The following is a 20,896-nucleotide window of genomic DNA, read 5'->3' as shown; positions in this document are numbered from 1 at the left end:
AAGTGATTTACAAGTGTCAGAAAACAACAAAATATGGACGTATGTAGTGATTACATTTCCCAAGTCTGGCTCTGATAGTAGAGGCCACAGAAACAGTGCTAGCAATTAGAACAAGAAGAATATTTACCAGTTAATTATGTTTATGCGTATCAGAGATACCTGACCAGAACTGTTGGGTTAGTTGCTCACATTGCATGAATAGCAGGTGGCAGCACCTATTATATTATATCAAAATATTATGGCACAGAGGACCCTAAGTTCCATTTTTTCTGTTTTCACTATTAGCATTATTACATTTAATATTGGTATTTCTATTGGTATCATTCTTATTTAATACTTTTATTTCCGTGCCTAGAGGTCCCTCCAGTCAGGGATCGGAGCACCACTGTGTTACCCTAAGCACTGTACACAACGACATTAGATGAAGCTTCCAGAACACTCAGAAATAGAAAGGGACATTAAAACAAGAGAACCATTAGAAAACAGTAATAGTTATAGCAGGGGTCGGTAACCCTTCAGCAGTGGTGTGCCGAGACTTCATGTATACATGCTAATTTAAGGCTTCGCGTGCCGGTAATACATTTTAACGTTTTTTAGAAGGTCTCTCTGTAAGTCTATAATATATAACCAAACTATTGTTATATGTAAAGTAAACAAGGTTTTCCAAATGTTTCAGAAGCTTTATTTACAATTAAATTAAAATGCAGGTCTTATTAGTTTAGTGTGATCCTTGCCCTTGCTTAGTTTTCCAATGACTGGGGCATGTATTTGGATACTTTAATAATTGGAGATATACCTATCTCCTAGAACTGGAAGGGACCTTGAAAGGTCATTGAGTCCAGCCCCCTGCCTTCACTAGCAGGACCAAGTACTGATTTTTGCCCCAGATCCCTAAGTGGCCCCCTCAAGGATTGAACTCACAATCCTGGGTTTAGCAGGCCAATGCTCAAACCACCAAGCTATCTCCTCCCCCCCTGCACACAGGACACTAAGCTGCACACAGGCTTCTGAGTGATCAGTTGTTAACCAGCTGAAACCGCAGATCGGCAGCTGAGGTGAGTGGAGCTGGTGGCTGGTAGGGCTGAGTAGGGCCGGAGGCCTAGACCCTGTCTGGCAGGGGGCCTATGCTGGAACTCCAACCGGAAGCAAGGTGAGTGGGGCTGCGGCGGGGACCCCAGCTGGCAAGGGGCCAGCAGCCGGAACCCCAGAGCGGCAGCGGGCTGAGCGGGTCAGCCTGCCCAGCTCTGGGGTTTTGGGGATGGGCTGAGTGTCTCTGCTCGCCCCCGCTCTGGGGTTTCAGCTGCTGGCTCTGCCAGCCGGGGTCTCAGCCCACTGTCAGCCTGGGGTTCCTTCCCCGAGGCCAGCAGCGGGCGCTGATTGGGACCGGCGGTGGGACCCCGGCTGGCAAGGGGCCAGCAGCGGGAACCCCAGAGCGGCGGCGGGCTGAGCGGCTCAGCCCACCCTGTGTGCCATCAAAAACTGTCTTGCTTGCCACCTTTGGCGCGTGTGCCATAGGTTGCCGACCCCTGAGTTATAGTTACATTAGACCCAAGGGGCATCTGAAGCCAGAACTCAGAATAAAAAACAGACAGGATGCGTGGAGGACATTTTACTCCCCTAAAATGATATGGAGTTAACTTCTAGTGTCTGTTGAACTTATGTTTGCACTTCTCCACACTATGCATTCACCAATGTTCTGAATAACTGCAGTGCTTTAACATGGAACAGTACTACTGCCATCAGCTTCATGAAAACACAGGTGCTAATCCTAGACCGTATAGGAGGGCACATTAGTAAAGATGCATATAGCTAATACAATTATTCATGTCCTTCAGATTCGGAAGATTCAGATTCCTTTTCTTCAAGAGCTTCTGAAAGCTTCTACTACTGTGCAAGTTAGAATAAAATGTCATGCTAGGAAAAATTCCCAATAAGTAGTAGCTCACTGTGCACTTTGAACCTCATTCTGCACCACTGAGCTGTGTTTTGATTTACTCTGGCAAATATCTCTTTCCAGACACAATAGCATAGAAATGTACTCCTGCAACCTCTTCTGAGTGAGTCACAGTGAAAATTTTAGAAATCAGCAGCAAGACTGACTCAGAATTCTTGGTACAATTGAAAGCAGCACTTCTGTCTTGCACTCACATTATGTGAACAACTAACTCAACAGTTCCAGACTGGTGTCTGCAAGCTTGCGCAAGTGTTGAGAGTCTGCAAGGTCCCCCCTATAATAAAAAATGTACAGGAAATTCTCATTTCCTTGTACAAGTTTTATACATAAAATTGTCATTGATGGAATGAGCAGTGTTCTTTATTGGTCTGAGAACTGGACTGGGAGCTGGAAGATGCCGAATTCCAATCTTAGTGATATGTATTCACTAAGTGGCCTTAACTAAAACATTTACCTGTTCCACTTTGGTTTCCCACTACCATTTTCAAAATGATGAGAATAACGTTTGCTTACCTTGAGGATTAATTAGCTAGTGTCCTTAAATGCTCCAAAGATGAAAAAAAAGCTATAGATGTCAAATGCCGTAATGATTAAAAAGTAATTCGTTAGAACTTTTCAAAAGAAACTCTTTTTTTGTTGAAAAAGAGTTTCCCCTCACCTCCCTCCTCTGCAGAAACAAAATATCTTTTCTGGGGGGAAAAAACCTGGTGACATTTAACATTTTTTCCATTTTCCACATAAAATATTCATGACTTTTGGAATTCAAAAAACTAACTGAAAACAGTTTATTTTTTTATTTATCAAAAACTGAGTGTTTGGACAAACAAAACACCTGGTTTTCAGCAAATAAAAATTGTAAATAGCCATTTCTAAAGGTGTTAATAATCTTCTCAACAACATTTTGAAAGAACAAAAAATATTGAAAAAATTTAAAGGGTTCTGTTTTGTTCACTTTTCAACAAAAACAAATTTGAATTTTTTGAGAAACTGCTTTGTATTTTTTGACCAGCTCTATTAGTAAGTTAAATATCAAGAGAAGAGTAAAATATCAAAATATGTATTTCTACCCATCGAACAAGTTATTACTACCAGTTTTGCCATAGTAGTGCTACTATGTTATGTAACAATGTAGAAAGGATCATACACTGTGTACAATAATGTATCGTTAAATCAGGGGTTCTCAAACTGGGGGTCAGGTCGCGAGATTATTACCTGGGGGGTCGCGAGCTGTCAGCCTCCACCCAAAACCCCGCTTCACCTCCAGCACTTAGAATAGTGTTAAATATTTTAAAACGTGTTTTTAATTTATAAAGGGGGTCGCCCTCCGAGGCTTGCTGTGTGAAAGGGGTTACTACTACAAAAGTTTGAGAACCACTGTATTAAATGTAATTTCAAACATATCAGAAAACAGAATTATGTTAAACTTTAAATACAATTAAAATAGATTGCATTCTTACAGGACAATTCTTTGTTAAGCTAAACAGGTCAGATGCTATTTAATGAATTTATTTCATAGCTCAGGGGACAATACAAAGACCTGAGATTAAGAAGAGTTTCAAACAGTTGCTGAAAATGCCATCCATAGTTGGCACAAAAATAAATCTGATAGTACAGTAAAAAGTATTTTTAAAAGTAGTAAAAAATTTTTTTCCTTTATAGTCAATTCCTTGGCCTTTAACATTTTATTATTTTAAAAATCAGCTAACATTATGTGAGTCCTCATTGCTAAGGAAAGCATAGTATAAATCACTATGTTACAATTAGGTATTTTGTATGCAAGTCCTGAGACAATAAAAGCATTGAAAGATGCTCTTACCTTGAACTAGCTCTTGATTTAATGTCATCCTTTGCTATTCTTTCACTACTACTTTCTTCATTGTTCTCTGATTGCTTTTGACTTGGCTGCCTTCTTTTCTCCCATTTCTTTTGCTGATTTGAGATTTCCACCTCTACTTGTGATCCATTTTCTGCTCCCAGCTGTGAACCTGAGGAATGTGCCAGGCACTTAGAGGAGTTAGACAGTTTCTGTTCTTCTCTGCCAGAATCTCTTTCTGCTAGCAAAGCAGGAGATGTTTCAGTTTTTAATGCCTCCTGTGCAGAGACTGCACTATCCAGTTTATCTAGATGGTCCTTTTCTTTAGATTTTACTAAACTATAAGAAGCATTTATAACTCTTCCTTGGGAATGTCTGGTCTTTAAACCGACAATATTATCCTCCCTACTGTCTTCACAGCTGCCACAACACACACAAGAATTAATTAGACAATTTGTGGCAGCTATGCTGAGTTTATGGGATTCACTCTCCTCTTCATCAGCTAAAGAATCAGAAGACCCAGGAACACAACTGATAGCTACTTCTGGTGTTGTTACTGGGGATTCTGAAGTAGAGGGAGATTTGGGATTAAATATTACAGTAGCAGATATCTTCATTCCACCTGTCCTATGGGCTATCATTTCTGCTGTCTCTGCATCAGCATATGTATCCCAGCCACTGAGGTATAACTGTGAATCAGGACCTTCTAAACAACTGCATGAATTATGAATTGAGATACAAGTAATCTGTTTGCCATCTTCAATATTGTTATTATTGCTTAAATCGCTTTCTGCCTCTCTTAAAAGTAAAGTTTCTTCTGTTTGATGACCATTGTCATACACTAGAGGTTCCCTGTGCTGCGCACTCTGCTTTGAATTGTGGCAAGGGTTATTCACCCATGCAAATGTGTCATTGGCTGAATCCAACCCAGCAAGAGCTTCTCCTGCTCCATCCAGATCATCCATAAAAAACACTCTCTCCTCTTCGTCAATTAAGTTGTCAAGATGTTGCCTGTTAGGCGAGGTCTCTGTGCTGGAGCCATTTCTTATGCCAGGTCTGTGTGCTGGAGACTGGCAGACACTTGGTGGGGAAAGCAGGGAAGACATCTCATCTCCAACCCGGTGGACCATCCTATTCAGCTGTTCCAATTCCTGTTCATCATACTGCATAGAGCAGGCTAGCTCAGCCTCTGTGTTTTCAGCTTTTGCTGAAAGCTCCTCAGCAGGCAAAGTTGCAGCTAAGACAGTTGTACTGACAGTGGGCACTTCAGGATCTGTTCGGACAGGAAAATCCACATCCTGGGATATGCAGAGGTTACGTTCCAGTGTGTGCAGTTCATCATCAGTTAAAGTCTGAAGCAGATCCCTACAAAGCGGAAAATTGAGACATTATGTTGCAGTTTGTACTCATAAAGGGTGACTGCATTACAGACTTTACTAGTAGCTTTCTGTCTGAAAATAAATCCACATGCAGAGTTTGGAAATAGACACAGAAAAGTATTAGCTAGCACTTGAAGCTGGAGAATTCTAAGTGCATTGTAAATTCTAATTCAGAGTATGTGTGTTCTGCACTTGAACCCGGGACTATGCTGGGAAACACAGAATAAAATATCTCTTTTCTTTCTGCAAAACCCCCCCAAACATTTAGTCATCTGGGGTTCAAAAATAATGTTTCACATTTAATATATTACTAGCTTGAATTAAAACCACACATACTGTAATTTGGTTAGGACACTGACACCTTCCAGAGAACTAGTCAGTGAAGGTTATTGCACTCAAGAGTATAGTTAAAATTTCCCAAGCTATTACGTGGGCAGATACAAAGAATGTATTAAAAACATTAATCAATGTCCCCTTTGCAGTGCTGATTTATTGGAAATCTCAGACTGTAATTGAAAATATAGTTTAAATTACAAAATCTGTTTTGAAGAAGATCTAATCTGTTCTTAGACTTTACACAATAATATATTTCTAGGTAGGTTACTATGAGCATTTTCCTTCTGGTTCTCATTACTAATACATAAATAGTTAATAGTTGAGAAATTGACAGAGGACAAAAGATTGGAGATTTCCCATCTTTTCCTTCCACCTCCTCCTAGTGTTTCTTTGCATTGTGATACTTTCCTTTATTCCTTGACATTGTTTAATCAGCTGAAATAATATTTAAGAGTTCATGAGGTGAAAAATATTTACTGACATTACTCTTTTTAGTTCTGCAAGTAATATTGTTACTGAGCACATGATTAATCTACATTAAAGGAAAAGCTTCCTTAGAAAAAATATACAACGTTCTGATGAACTGAGCTGAAAAAAAGAGCAGTTGCAGATATGACTAAACTTAGGAAGACAATATGAATAAGTTAATATCTTTTACTTAGAAATATCTTCTATTGAACCACCTTCTACTAGTGAAAGAGACAAGCTTTCAATCTTACACAGAGCTCTTCTTCAGATCTGGCACCCAATATTGGGACACCATTGCAGAGTTACTTCCATATCCACTTATAAATCGTGTTTTTACTTACATTTAACATTTTCCATATCCAAATGATAAATGAAGAAAAGTTAAGAGCCACACTTACTTTGTAAACACAAAGCTGTGTCATTTGAAGAACCCTGAAGCATAACTGGAATGGAATAATACACTACCCTTGTCTGATACTTGGCAGGACAGCAATGACAAACTGAATCTGTCAATAGGGCAATTTCCTTTTCAATATATTACTCATCAGACCCTCTATTTTTTCCTTCTTTCTTCTACTAAGTGATAATTACTTTCAGGGGTCAAATACCCCATTTGGGAGTACAGGATATCAGACCTTTAAGGAAACAAGGCTAGCGTGATCTAACTGATCCACCATCAGGTGCTGTTTAAGGCTTGATTCAAAGTCCACTGAAGTAAATGGGAATCTTTCTATTGACTTCACTTGACTTTGTTTTAAGCCCTGAAAGCACTGTAGCGCTCATAGCCTCATTGGATGCTCAAAGGCTTAACATTACCTTGACAATTTTGTACTTTAATTACAAGATAACAGCTCTCAACTTCACATCTTAAAACCTGATTTACATTTACTAATAATATCCAGATGCTGAAATGGAAACACCATGTTAAAAAAAAGTCATCTTTGGGATTGATACTTTAATACAAAAATGCCAATTGCATTAGCCTTGAAAAAAAACCAAAAGATTTCCTTGTGGCATAAATCTGTACGTGATTTTTTAGGGGCAGCACAATCTTGTGGCTAGAGCACAGGAAAGGGAGTGAGCCACTCCTAATATGCTTAGAGATCATTGGATGGCAGGTACTATGTAAGTGCAAAGTGCTATTACGATTATGTGCATTATATCCATATAGACAATGGTGTATGTTGCATCTATCTTATTTTAAGTATGAGGTATGTGGGATGTAAAATATGTGGGTGAAAGTAAGATAGTGGCTTGAAACTTCAGGTCTCTGTGAGGGCCCATTGGGTTGCTTGGAGCAGAGGGAGGACGACTGTGGAAAGGCAACTTGCCAGCTGGAAGTGATTTTGTCTGGGCTGGGTAAAATTGCCAAGAAAGGTCTCTCCAGATTCCACAGACTGGTCCATCAGGAATGATAAAGATCCAGGCTTATGAGAAGGTGGCAGTGATACCACATTGGAAGAACATCTTACTCTGTGGCTTATGAAAAAGGAACTGAAATGGGGCTTGAAAAGGACAGAGGGCACTGCCAGGTGATCAGTACCAGAGTTAATTGTAAAGAATATATTACAAGTTCTGTAATTCAGTTGGTATTGGAGCTGTGGTGAATTGGAATTTCTACAATGGCCTTTGAAGGGAGGAACTGCTCCACAAACCTAGTCCTTTTAACAAGGGAGCAGAGGGTTGGGTGCCCTGGGTCATAGGAAACCTGGGGTTGTGACTATCCACATATCAAAACTCCATAAAGAGAGTGATTGTAGTCCAGAAAGTCACTGAAGGCAAAAAATAAACATCTCTTGGATCCATATTTATTTTCAATCAATGACTTCCATATCAAATTTACTACCTTAAAGGTCAAACAAGATTTTTAGGACTGCCACCACTGCAACATGAACATATTATCTGAAAATAAGTCACGTTATATCTGAGTCATACATCACCAGATATCACACAACAAAAACTGTAGAATCAAAATGTAGCTGGCAGCTTAGATGATAATAATTGAGGGAGAATAAAAGACAGCATATGCTCTTCTGCAGCTCTGCTGACTGTACAGCGTTAACAGTAATAAAATACAGATTTTTTTTAAATCAGTATACCTAAGAAGCTATGACTCAGAATAAACACTTGGACACAGCCACGTGCAGTCACCAGGTGCCATTTTTGCATTCACTTTTATAGCCATAATCACACTATGTGGATTGTGTCCTCCACCTTACACCCACTTCCCCATTTTCTCTGGCAGATTTGTTTTTATTCCACAATGCTTATTCTTGTTCTGCATAAATCATTCCATGTGAATCTTGAAGTTTAATGTTTGTTTGGCAATTTGTTCAGTTGTAAATTTGTTAGAAAACGTACCATGCAATTGCTCTAGGGCTAACTATCCTCCATAGTTGAAAATCAGTCTTGTTACCATGATGGATTATAAAATTTCAAAAATCTGTAAGTTTACAAGTCCTTCTGATAGCTAAATATTATACAAATATTGATTCATATGGCATTAGTGTCAGTGATGAATTGGGGGTTCTGTCTGTACCACTTCTGAATCGTGAATGATTTTATGAAATTGTATGATGAAATTACTGCATCATGGAAAGCGTGTGTGTGTATATCCACCATGAATTAGCAGGATTGTCGACATCTGACTATGAATGCCACTGAAAATGACGTAGGATCAGAGGCTAAAATAGGGAAAGAACAATTTAAAAATTATAGTAGAACCTCAGAATTATGAACACCAAAGTTACGAACTGACCAGTGAACCACACACCTCATTTGGAATCGCAAGTACACAATCAAGCAGCAGCAGAGGGCAAATATAGTTCCAATCTATAAAAAGGTGAATAAGGGCAACCTGGGGAATTACAGACCAGTCAGGTTAACTTCAGTACCCAGAAAAATAATAGAGCAAATAATTAAGCAATCAATTTGCAGACACCTAGAAAATACTAGAGTGATAAGTAATAGCATGGATTTGTCAAGAACAAATCATGTCAAACCAACCTAATTGCTTTCTTTGACAGGGTAACAAGCCTTGTGGCTGGGAGGAAGAGGTAGATGTAGTCTATCTTGACTTTAGTAAGGCTTTTGATACGGTCTCACATGACCTTCTTGTAGCGGGGCAGTTACCCTGCTCTGGTGGAAAAAGGCTATCCCCTGATTGGAGAAGCAGCCACAACTGGGGCCAAACCCCAATCAGGCCACAGCTGGCCTGTTACAAGGGCTCAGGGAGGAGCTGAGTCAGTCTCTCTCCAGCCTTGGAGGGAGAAGGGCCTAGCTGCCTGGGAATAGGTTACCTGAAGTAGAGCAGTGCTCTGGAAGGGCAAGAGGAGCCGGGCAGCTCCAGCTTGGCAACTCCCAAGGCTGAGGCCTTGATAAAGGCCTACTCAGGTATTGGGGCTGGGAGGTGCAGCTCGGGAATAGGCAGAGGCAGCTGGTCTGACCCTCTTGTCAATGATGAGTGGCTATTACAGACTACAGTTTGCCCCAGTGAGAGGGGGCTAGATGACGACTGACAGGAGACACGGAGGCATAGTGGGTGTAGAGGGGTGGGTGTTCCCCTGGGAGGGGAGACCCAGACCGTGGGGACTGCTGGGGGGCAGCACCCCAAGGAAAGGGACACCAGGGTCCGGGACAGACACAGGGCCTGAGACAGGTGAGGCACTGGCCACCAGGAGGCGCTCCAATTGCTAGACAAGCTAATTCCTAGGTCGACCAGCAGGAGGCGCCGCATAGATGAGCTGTTGACCGTTACACTTCTCATAAACAAACTAAGGAAATATAACCTAGATGGAGCTACTATAAGGTGGGTACATAACTGGTTGGAAAACCATTGCCAGAGAGTAGTTATTAGTGGTTCACAGTTAAGCTGCAAGGGCATATTGAGTACGGTCCTGCAGGGATAAATTCTGGGTCTGATCTGTTCAACATCTTCATCAATGGTGGATCTTCATCAATGATTTAGATAATGGCATAGAGAGTACACGTATTAAGTTTACAGACAATACCAAGCTGGGAGGGGTTGGAAGTGCTTTGGAGGACAGGATTAAAATTTAAAATGATCTGGACAAATTGGAGAAATGGTCTGAGGATTGAACAGGATGAAATTCAATAAGGACAAATGCAAAGTATTCCACTTAGGAAGGAACAATGAGTTGCACACATACAGAACGGGAAATGACTGCCTAGGAAGGAGTACTGTGGAAAGGGATCTGGGGGTCATGGTGGATCACAAATTAAATATGAGTCAACAGTGTAACACTGTTGGGGAAAAAAAGTAAATCTCATTCTGGGATGTATTAGCAGGAGTGTTGTAAGCAAGACACGAGAAGTAAATCTTCTGCTCTACTCCGTTCTGCTTAGGCCTCAACTGGAGTATTGTGTCTAGTTCTAGGCGCCACATTTCAAGAAAGATGTAGACAAATTGGACAAAATCGAGAGAGGAGCTACAAAAATGATTAACGGTCCAGAAAACATGACCTAAGAGGGAAGATTGAAAAAACTGGATTTGTTTAGTCTGGAGAAGAGAAGACAGAGTGGGGACAAGATAACAGTGTTCAAGTACATAAAAGGAGGGAGAAAAATTGTTGTCAACCTCTGAGGATAGGAGAAGAAACAATAGCCTTAAAACTTCCTGTCAGGGTGGTTAAGGACTGGAATAAATTGCGTAGGGAGGTTGTGGATCTCTGTCAGTGGAGATTTTTAAGAGCAGGTTAGACAGACACCTGTCAGTGATGGTCTAGATAATACTGTACTTAGTCCAGTCCTACCTTGAGTGCAAGGGACTGGATTAGAAGACCTCTCGAGGTCCTTTCCAGACCTACAGTTTTATGATCTTTCCACCAGGCCAGAGATAGTGGTGAGTGATCTGCACTACTCAAAGTAAGACAACTCGGAACAATGGGTATGCTCTACTTGGGAGACTTCCTCCTCTTGTCTGAAGGGAGAGGGGTTTGGGAGTAATGGAAAAATACCAAAAGGCAGAACAAAAGCAGATGACCCCATCAGGATTCCATAAATGGACTTATAGGGAGAACTGGGGAGGGATAGAGCCATTTTGTACCCGAGTAAGAGGAGGAAAACTGCTGCAGGGGCAGACTAGGTCAGGGAACAGAGGACCCTGCCTCCCTACCTGAACACATGGTCCCCAAGGACTCTCAAGGGAAGGGGAGTTATTGAGGGTTATTGTATTCAGTATGTTTTATTGTTTTGTATGATCTGTACTCCCCTATGCTTTACATGATTAAATATGAGGAGCACGAAGACATTAGAGGGTACAATGTGTGTGTAGACTGCATCACAAGTCCTGCAGGCCCTTGAGAGAGTTAAACTGTAAACCAAAGTGTCACATGTTTGGGGCGGAGTTCTGGGATAATGCAGTGTTTAAATACTGGCGAGTATGAAGGTTCAGCACTGTGCTCAGAGGGACTAGGCAGCTGGACAGGAGATTCCTACACTCAGGGAGGGTCCCAAATAGAAGTCTGTTCACTGCGAGTGTGCCTGGGGACCCTGAGGTTGGTGCCATGACTGTACTCCAGGAGCTTCAAACACACCAGTGACCCAGAGCAGAGGTGTGGATTTCCTTCACAGCTATCCTAGTGGATGGCCAGGAAGGGGCTCTCACTAGGATCTGTGACAGTGTGCTCACAGGTTATTCCAAAGATATATTTATTTAGCGTGTGCATAGTCGTCTAGCCAAACGACAGCAGCTTCAGTGGCATGATGCAGTTCTTCTAGGCCACCGCTGAACCTAGTCAGCAGGCATTCAGTGACAGCGTGCGTCATCGTCTGTCCTGTGCCGCAGCTGCATGAAGGGCTGTCACAAAGGCCCCAGCGATACTGGTTGTCCACACAGAGACCTTGCTCAGTCTGGAACCTGTTCAACAGGGACCTTTGGTGACGGGGCAGGTCAAAACCAGGCGGGCGAATTGTGGGGTCGGTGATGAGGGACTGGTTGGGGATCATAACAACTATCCATTCCTTTCGCCAGAGTGTTTCTGCCCTAACATCCTGGCATGGCAGATGAGACCATAATGGGCGACGTGATGGCAAACATGCAGTTGGTGGTTTAAAAGCAGCAGGCTTGAGTTGGTGCATACTTTCTTCAGTAACTTGCCAGTGGCAGCCTCTCATCTGATATGAGAAGGAGCAACATTGCTCAGAACTGGGAGCCACTGGACGCTGGTGCCGGAGATGATACGCATGGCAGCATGTAACTGCATATCCACCAGTCTGGTGTGTGACCATCGGCTCCAAACTGGTGCGCAGTACTCCGCCACCGAATATGAGGTGGCAAGAGCTGATGTCCGCAGAGTTGGAGCGCGAGCACCCCATGATGAATCTGCCAGTTTGCTAAGAAGATTGTTGCGCATCTTAACTTTAGCTGCTGTCTTCTTCAGATGGGCATGGTAACTCAGTGTGCAGTCTAAGGTCACACCTAGATAGATCGGTTCTACTTCATGCTTCACCTTCACACTTCAATAGCATTATTAAAGCATGGTTGGCAGGCAGTGATTAGAGTTTGGGTATCGTATTATTTTTGGTATTAAATTAGTAGCTGTCGTTATTCGGTGAATGTAATAGTGTAATCAACATTGTATTAAAATATAAGAAGACATAGAAATGTAGGGCTGGAAGAGACCACAAGCTAAGTTCCCTGTAAGCTGTGTGGCTGCGCAGCAACCTATTAAGTGCCGCGCAGACGCTCAGGGAACCTGCCTGCCCGGGACCTGCCACAGCGGGGGGAGGCGCACCCCTCCCCTGGCCCCAACCCAGCCCCGGACCTGCCGTGGCTTGGGCAGAGCTGTCCCTCCCCTGGCCCCCCCCAGCCCCAGCCCGGACCTGCCGTGGTCAGGGGAGGGATGCCTATTCCGTGGCCCTCACCCAGGAGCTGCCATAGCAGGGAGAGGTGCTTCTCCCTCCCCCAGCCCAGATGCTGCTGAGGAAAGAGAGAGCTGGGAGGAGTCCTCTCTCCCCACCGTAGCTCTGGGGCAGCCTGCAGCCCCACCCTAGAGCTTGCACCAGACCTCACACCTCACACCCCTGCATCCCAACCCTCTCCCCTACCCCTACACCCCTCCCACACTCTGAACCCCTCGAACTCACCCCCCCACACATGAATTTTGTTATCTGCACCAATATGGAGGTGATGTGTCACAATAACTTCCATATTGGTGCAGATAACAAAATTCATTCCGCACATGTGTGGAAAAAAATTAGAGGGAACACTGACCACAAGAGTCATCAAGTCCAGCTCCCTACATTGTTGCAGGACCAAGTAAACTCAGACTATCCGTGACAGGTGTTTGTCCAAACTGTTTTTAAAAACGTCCAGTGATGGGATTCCACAGGCTCATTTGGAAGCCTATTCCAAATCTTAATTACACCTGGATTTACAAAACGTTTTAACTGGTTTCAGAGTAGCAGCCGTGTTAGTCTGTATCCACAAAAAGAACAGGAGTATTTGTGGCACCTTAGAGACTAACAAATTTATTTGAGCATAAGCTTTCGTGGGCTACAGCCCACTTCATCAGATGGATAGAATGGAACATATAGTGAGGAGATATATATACATATACAGAGAACATGAAAAGTGGGGAGTTCCCCTCTCAACTCTAAAAGGCTAATTAATTAAGATGAGCTATTGTCAGCAGGAGAAAAATAACTTTTGTAGTGATAATCAAGATGGCCCATTTAAGACAGTTTGACAAGAAGGTGTGAGGATACTTAATATGAGGAAATATATTCGATTTGTTTCTACTATATGTTCTAATATATGTTCCATTCCATTCTAGATTCTATTTCCCCAGATGCATATCTACATCGTTGCTATAAAGAACTCTGCATTTACCAATAGTGGTCACACTACAGAAACTGAGATATTCCAGTTATTTCGTATTTCAGGTATAAAGAAACAGGGCATGATCCAAAACAACTGAAGTCAACTGAAAGACACCCATTGAATTCAGTCATTTTGAATTAGGCCTAAACTGCACTCAGATACCACAGTCGGGTAAATATTGACTTATAAACTATGACCACTTTAGTTCCAAAATTATATCAATTAAAGCACTTCAAATGAATAGACTCACTGTTTTCTATGTATAATTTCATTGATTCTCTGTGTTCCCCCATTTGTTTTTTTTATCCACCTGTTGATAGCTTTACACTTAAATTTTAAAGTTTTGGGGGCAAGCATGGCCTCTTTGTTAGATATCTGTATAATACCTAGCACAATGTGGCCCTGGCCTCTAAGTGCTACTGTAATAAAAATAATTAATATCTATTTTTTAAATTCTACATACACACATATATATACATATGAACAAACACACCAACATATACCTATATACCTGAATAATACTGTGTCTAAATATAAATTATAAACGTTTTGCATGCAAGTCAAGAGGTTCCTAATGATATTATAGCTAAAAGGTGGTGAATTTTTTGCATTAAATTTAAAATATGCAGTTAACTAACAATAGTTAGATATTGTTTCTTAGGAAAATTCTTTACACTATAGAGCAGTAATTATCCTCACTAAGAAGATAAAAGAGTTATTATACAAAACCTGTCAGATAAAATTGGGTAATCTTCTGTTGCCATTACTTCAATAATTAGAATGGAAACAAATCATGTCTTAAACCAAAAGTAAACCTGTTAAACAAATTGTTCCATGTCACCAATTCTAAACATATCAACAAACGTTTTATTATAAACTGAAATTGCTTTCACTGTGAAAGGGAACCATTCAGTTATTTCTGTTTTTCCTTTGCTCTGTCGATGAAAAATTACCAGGATTTCAGAAATATTTTTCAGACACTAAATGAAACTTCTTTTTCTTATAAGATACAGGCAATTGAATAATGGAAATACTTTTTCACACAATACATAATTAGGCTTTAGGATCCATTGCCATATGAAATCATTGAAGCCAATAACTTAACAAGATTCCAAAAGGAATTGCATATGTATCAAGAATGTCCAGAGTTGTTTATAATTATAAACAACTTCTGGGGGTGGGGGGTATTAAACCTCATGATTCATGGCTTAAGCTAAATTGCTAACAATTAGAGATCAGGATGAGACCTACTACAGGGGGCTGATTATCCCATATCTGCCTACTACACAGTTCTTATGCCTTCCTCTGAAGCTTCTGGTGCTGGCCAGCATCTGGCAGTATACTGGACTAGATGGGCCTCAGGTCTGATCCAGTATGCCAAGTCTGATGTTACTATGAAAAAAAATAAGGTTGGATCTCTCTCTCTATTGTCTTGTTTTATCATTCACAAGAAATGAGTAAGTAGAGCACCTGAAGGCCAACTCTGCCAGTTTCACTATATTTCCTTTTTATGGTGGACTTGAAAAAAAGATTGGCTATAACAGTCACTTTGGGGGTTCATCTGCCTTCATTCTAATTGACACATTATTACACGAGGGCAAATTATATTTGGAAAAATAAATAAGCAAGATTCTGTGTACTGTGGTGGTTATGAGTTGTAGTCACTCTACCTATTGCAAAAACAACAACGCATTTCGCACAGCTGGGAGAACCCAGGCTGAAGAACTTGCTCCATCAGTGGTCTGGAGCTGGCTGGCTGCCCAGCCCACAAGAAGGGCAGAGTCAGCTGAAGAGAAGATGAGAACAAGGCAGCTAGGAGATGAATTGATTTCATACATCTTCCACACAGCCTTCATCAGGTTGGCTTCTGTGGAGACCTGTCCAGAGTTTAAAGTTACCTTCCCTTCAAGAAGGGAAGCAATGGTAATTTTGATTGCCTTTTTTCTCTCTGAGTGTCAATCCTCCCTGTGTGTAGCTGTTCCCATAGGAGTAAGATGTGGGTATGAGTGCAGATTGCTTAATACTATATAGTACCAATTAACTGATCTTGGCCCAAACCCCACCCTCCAGAAACAGACCTGATAAGTACCCTTACCCCCTCCACCCTGCACAACTAGGCTGCATGTGGCAGAAATCCAAAATCACCCCAACATTCTGAGATGGGAATATAATGTATTACATTTTCATTCACAGTTAATGATATGAAATGGATTCAGAGATGTTATAGTATTTATGATGTACTGATATGATCCTTGGGGACTGAACCACTGAAGTCAATGGGAGCCTTGCTGTTGATTTCAGTGGGCCCAGGATCAAGCCGTAGGTGCACACAGAGCTTTGATAAAAGATTAGAGATAAAGGTATCTGCAGAATTTTAGATTTGGCTGAAATTATTCCGTTATGACAGTGTGTGTGTTATCTATCTACTTTTGTGCAGAGTAACTGTATGTGTCCAGGTTAATATTAATATAATTATAATACATGCGTCTTGTATGTGTCTCAATTAAAAATTTAAAACATTTTGTTTCCTGGCCCAGAGCACCAGAACTTGAAACAGTACAATTATTTTTGCTAATAGCACACAGAGTAGGATAATTACTGCTAGCCTAATTTTCAGAGATGCTCAATATCTACAATTCCCCCCGATTCCAAAGATGCTTTGCACCTCTGAAAATCAGGCAACCCAGCAATAGGACACCCAGGAGAAGAATATAATGGATTTATCTAGCCAATAGACACTTTACTAATCCAATAGCTATACTGAAATTTTACAATAGCTAATGGGAGCAGTGTAAACCCAGTGTCTGTTATTTCCTTTAATGATCAACATGACAGATGTATTATAGTCATACAGTAAGCACTTCAATAAGTCTTGTGTTTTGTTTTATATTAAGAATGAAAATCTAATTGGCTGATAGGTAAAGAATATTGAACTTTATACTGAAATTTGATAGGATACAATAATGTGCTGCAATAATATGTTGTTTTTTATAGTCTTACATTAAGCATTGCAATACAGCATGTGAGCATTTTAATAGTAGAACACACCAAAGCCCATTCTATTGCTCTCATCCACTGGTGGAGGGTGAGTTAATGTCTAACTGCTGGAAGGAAATACAAGTGCCTCATCCGACCTCTCCACTTGATCTCCTTTATATGTCCCCCTGAACCTTACCACTGTCCAGTAATTGCAACCCAGTGAGTTTAAATTCACCAGTCACAAGGCAAAGAAAGCCCATGAAACAACACCAAGGCAGTTACTCATAGGGAAGGGGAAGGAAATAGAGCACCTTCCCTTCCTACTGCCAAAGTGCTGAGGACCCTGCAAATCCTGAACCCTATGGAGATGGCTCTGTCGTTGTTTTAAATGAACAGTGGTGATTCATTTGATGGGATGGTAGAGTTAATCAGGGACATTGCTGATGGGGCAATAATTGCCTGATTGGATTTATCTAGCTGGACTGTTAACCACATCAAAGTTTATACATAATTTCACATAGCTTATGTATGATTTGCTTTGATTTTCTTTGTGTTCACTAATAAATATTGCTTCTCTGAAAATATTTTTAAAAATTGCTCCAGATCATTTAAATCTGGACCCTTTCCTAAGAAGGAGTATATTGTAATCTCCAATTTGACACAAAGCTCAGATTTTGCTAGAACTTTTTTCAAAACTAAAGATTGAACTAAAGGTTTTCCATTTTTTAAAAAGATTGGATTAGAAATAGTTGTTATTGAACAAGTATACATTATCCTGATATGACTGCAACCCAACAATTAAGATTTGAAAAGTTGAAACTGAAATGGACTAAGCAAAAGCAAAAACGGATTTAACTGATTTTATTGTCTATATTGTGAAATGTGAATAGTAGACAAAATATACAAATAGTGACAAGTAAAATAGATTTAAAACATTATCTCCATATTAATCTAAGAGGATATGAGCAACTTAGATTAGGAATTTTTGTTGTGGTTGTGTACTGGAAGTAAACAGAACTTTTTGTTTTAATGCAACTTTAATTGGACTTCAAAATTCAGTGGGATTTCTCATCATAGTAAGCACTAAATTCAAAAGAATGTATTTTCAGGATTTTATTCTAGGTAAAGATTTTCACCTTATCAATTCTGCATCTCAATAATTTGTTTTGTTATGCCCAGCTTTCTTAAATCAATGTCACTACAAAGTAGTAATAGTAATGTGTATCCATTTCAGCAGTGAGATACAGGATAACTACCCAAAAGATCAATATTGTGCATGTACTTTCACATCTATAGTATATGTCTTCTAGACAGAGATATCAGGGGAGATTTTGCATAAGGCACATATCGGAGTAGTGTTTAACTTCCATTGACTTTCCATGGCAGTTAGAAATCAATTTGTGTGTCTGAATATTTCCCCCATCTAAATCTCTCAAACTAATAAAGTATCATTAACTGTAAACAGGGAGAAAAGTAGACAAGTATTTATTGTAATTAAGTCTCACAGATTAAGAAAAGATTAACATTGTAATTTTATTTATACATATCAATGTCCATATAGTTCAAGATAGCATATAATAACGTGATTGGTTTTAGTGTTAGTATTGCAATTTACAATCACATACTGCTTCTGGCTACAGAAAAACCTAGTCCAACATATTTTTTCTTCCTTGTCATAATAATGCACGTTAAAGAAAAATCTAGACAAGCTAGAGGGTGTTCAGGGAAAAGCAATAACAAAATTAAAGGTTTTCAAAGATGTAAACAAGCAGGAGGAGGTAAATTGGAGGAGCAGATATTACCTAGTCTCTCGCACATTGAATAGATCCAGGCTATGGAACACACACAAGGGAAATGGTGCAAGCTCCATCACTTAGGACATTTAAAACTAGTTTAGACAAAACACTAAAAATACATGTCTAGATTCTTAGCTTGTGCAAATCAGTATAGCTCAGGTGAAGTCAATGAAGCTTAGCCACTTCACACTGGTTTACAATCTGGACCATTTTGTATTGAACAATCCTGCATATGCAGCATAAAGGAATAAATAACCTATTAGAGAGATTCTCAAACTGCGGTCCATGAACTAGGTGGAGCTGCTTCAATAACAACAGGGAAGCATCTGTTCATTGTTAAACAGGGCTATTTTCTGCTAGTTGTAGCCTAGTCCTGGATTCTTTTAGGATTTCTAGAAGCTTTTTTGATAAAAATAAACACAAAAATGAACATCTTTCTGCACTCTGCACAGCCCCTTTGTGAAGCTTCATTTCTCTGTGTTTGTGATGTATTGTAACCTCAGTTGTGATCAAATTTTGGCTAAACATAAAATTCAATGGATGGCAAACAAATAGGGGGACAGAACCATACTGCAAAATGATCTAGAAAAATTTAGAGGAGTGGAACCCGTGTGCCGTGTGAGGACATTCAGTACTATTAAAACAGAGGCTTACATTTTAAGAAGGTTCCAGTGATTAAGAGCCTGAGTATTTCAGCTGAGGTGAAGCACTCAGGGGTGGGAGCACAGCAACTCTGAACATCAAGCCCCATTAAAAAGGTCTCAAATTGGGCACCAAAACTGAGGCACCCAAAATAGAGTCACTTGAAAATTTAGCCCTTAAGGGCCAGATTTTTAAGGGTATTTAAATGGGATTTTCAAAAGCATCTAATTGCCTAACACCTATTGAAAACAAGGAGTTTTAGGCACCAAAGAGCTTTTGAAAATCCTATTAGGTGCCAAAAATACCTTTAAAAATCTGAACCTAAGCTCCTACAGCCAGAAAAACTGTTTAGACAAAAATGGAGGGATGTAACCAACCATCTCATTAAAAAGTGAGGTTAGCTCTATTCCTTCTCCCTGATGTTGTCCTGTCATTACTTTTAATTAAACCAAACACAATAGTTTCCAAGAGTTATTGGGATTTGGAGATCGGGAAAGGAGGTGTGCAGGAAATGATCTATTATTTAAGAAGTGGTCCACAATATGGAAAAGTCTGATAACCACTAACATAATAGAAGTTACAGATGGAAATAATCTAATAAATCATTACCTGTGTATTGCATCATATCATACTGAGTTAAACAAAAAATGTAAAATAAACGTAATTAAAACAGAAACACAACAGTTAAAGAAAACTATAAAATGTCTAGCTTCAATATTGCAGCCATCCACCACCTATCATAACTATCAAAAATAAAGAAAAACAAACATAATAAAATTATTTAAAAAAAAGGGGAGGGGTAAAATAGAATTGGAAGAAGTTTAGAAAATACCAGAGTAAAGAAAGTCAGCTCAACTGACTGCTGGGTACACAAAAGGTACACAGGAAAAAAAGAGGTAAATTATTGTAACAGAGTAAGCATTGGAATAGTTTCCTTTTAATGTGTAATTTTCAGTCCTCTCATTTTTCACCCTAGGAAAGATGTAATTTCAAGAAACAGAAATCTTTTATTACTTGCCTTATTTTCCTTAGCAAAGTGTGGAAGGGTCTGAAAAGCTCCGACATATCTTCTGACTTGCGGTCCAAGTTCAATGGTCCTTCAGAATAAACTACAAGCCCACTGTATTTAAGACACACACAAAATATATCTTTTTTAGGACACTTGGACAGAGTATAGAATCAGAAAACCATCAATAAACAAATATTTGAAATTATATTTAAGCTGCTGGTTGCATAATTATGCACAATTTTATGTGATTATTTGTTCTCTCTCAGATACCTTATTTTTCTTTTATTTATAAGAAGTTACAGATATTTAAAAACCACAAAGAATTTGGTTCCTTTATATGTGGAGGGAAAGGAATGAAACCATATTACAAAAAGAATCCACTGTTTACTTCATTTATTTAACTGACTTGGAAAAACTGAAAGTGAGCGTATAGAAGAAATTAATAACTAAATAAGTGAATTATCAGAATATTTTGGACTCTACTGTCCCAAGATACATTGCAACTTTCTTCTTCTTTCTATTCTAAATAGGTTCTAGACAAGTGGTTTGGTCCTTTTGAATGCCAGTGCTTGAACATTCCCTCTCTCAGTCAAATTAAAATACAGAATGGTAAAAAAAAACCAAACACATCTGTGCTAGGAAAGAAACATGATACTTTATGGGATGTAACGTTTCCA

General features: G+C 39.9%; 1 protein-coding gene across 7 annotated transcripts in view; it reads right to left on the bottom strand.

The window, feature by feature from the left end:
• ZFYVE28 (zinc finger FYVE-type containing 28) overlaps positions 1 to 20,896 on the bottom strand; it is a 298,503-nt gene that overhangs the window by 64,898 nt on the left and 212,709 nt on the right. For 6 of the 7 annotated variants that reach the window (XM_039539482.1, XM_039539479.1, XM_039539480.1 and 3 more), the window contains 2 exons: positions 20,229 to 20,330; positions 3,771 to 5,132 (listed from right to left, as the gene is read on the bottom strand). In XM_039539482.1, coding sequence (XP_039395416.1) covers positions 3,771 to 5,132; positions 20,229 to 20,330 — 1,464 coding nt within the window. The remainder of the gene's footprint in view (positions 1 to 3,770; positions 5,133 to 20,228; positions 20,331 to 20,896) is intronic. The other variant, XM_039539481.1, reaches the window with a different exon arrangement.

This window comes from Mauremys reevesii, linkage group 5, assembly GCF_016161935.1.
Source record: "Mauremys reevesii isolate NIE-2019 linkage group 5, ASM1616193v1, whole genome shotgun sequence".
Taxonomy (NCBI): domain Eukaryota; kingdom Metazoa; phylum Chordata; order Testudines; family Geoemydidae; genus Mauremys; species Mauremys reevesii.
This window is presented reverse-complemented; position numbering and strand designations above follow the sequence as displayed.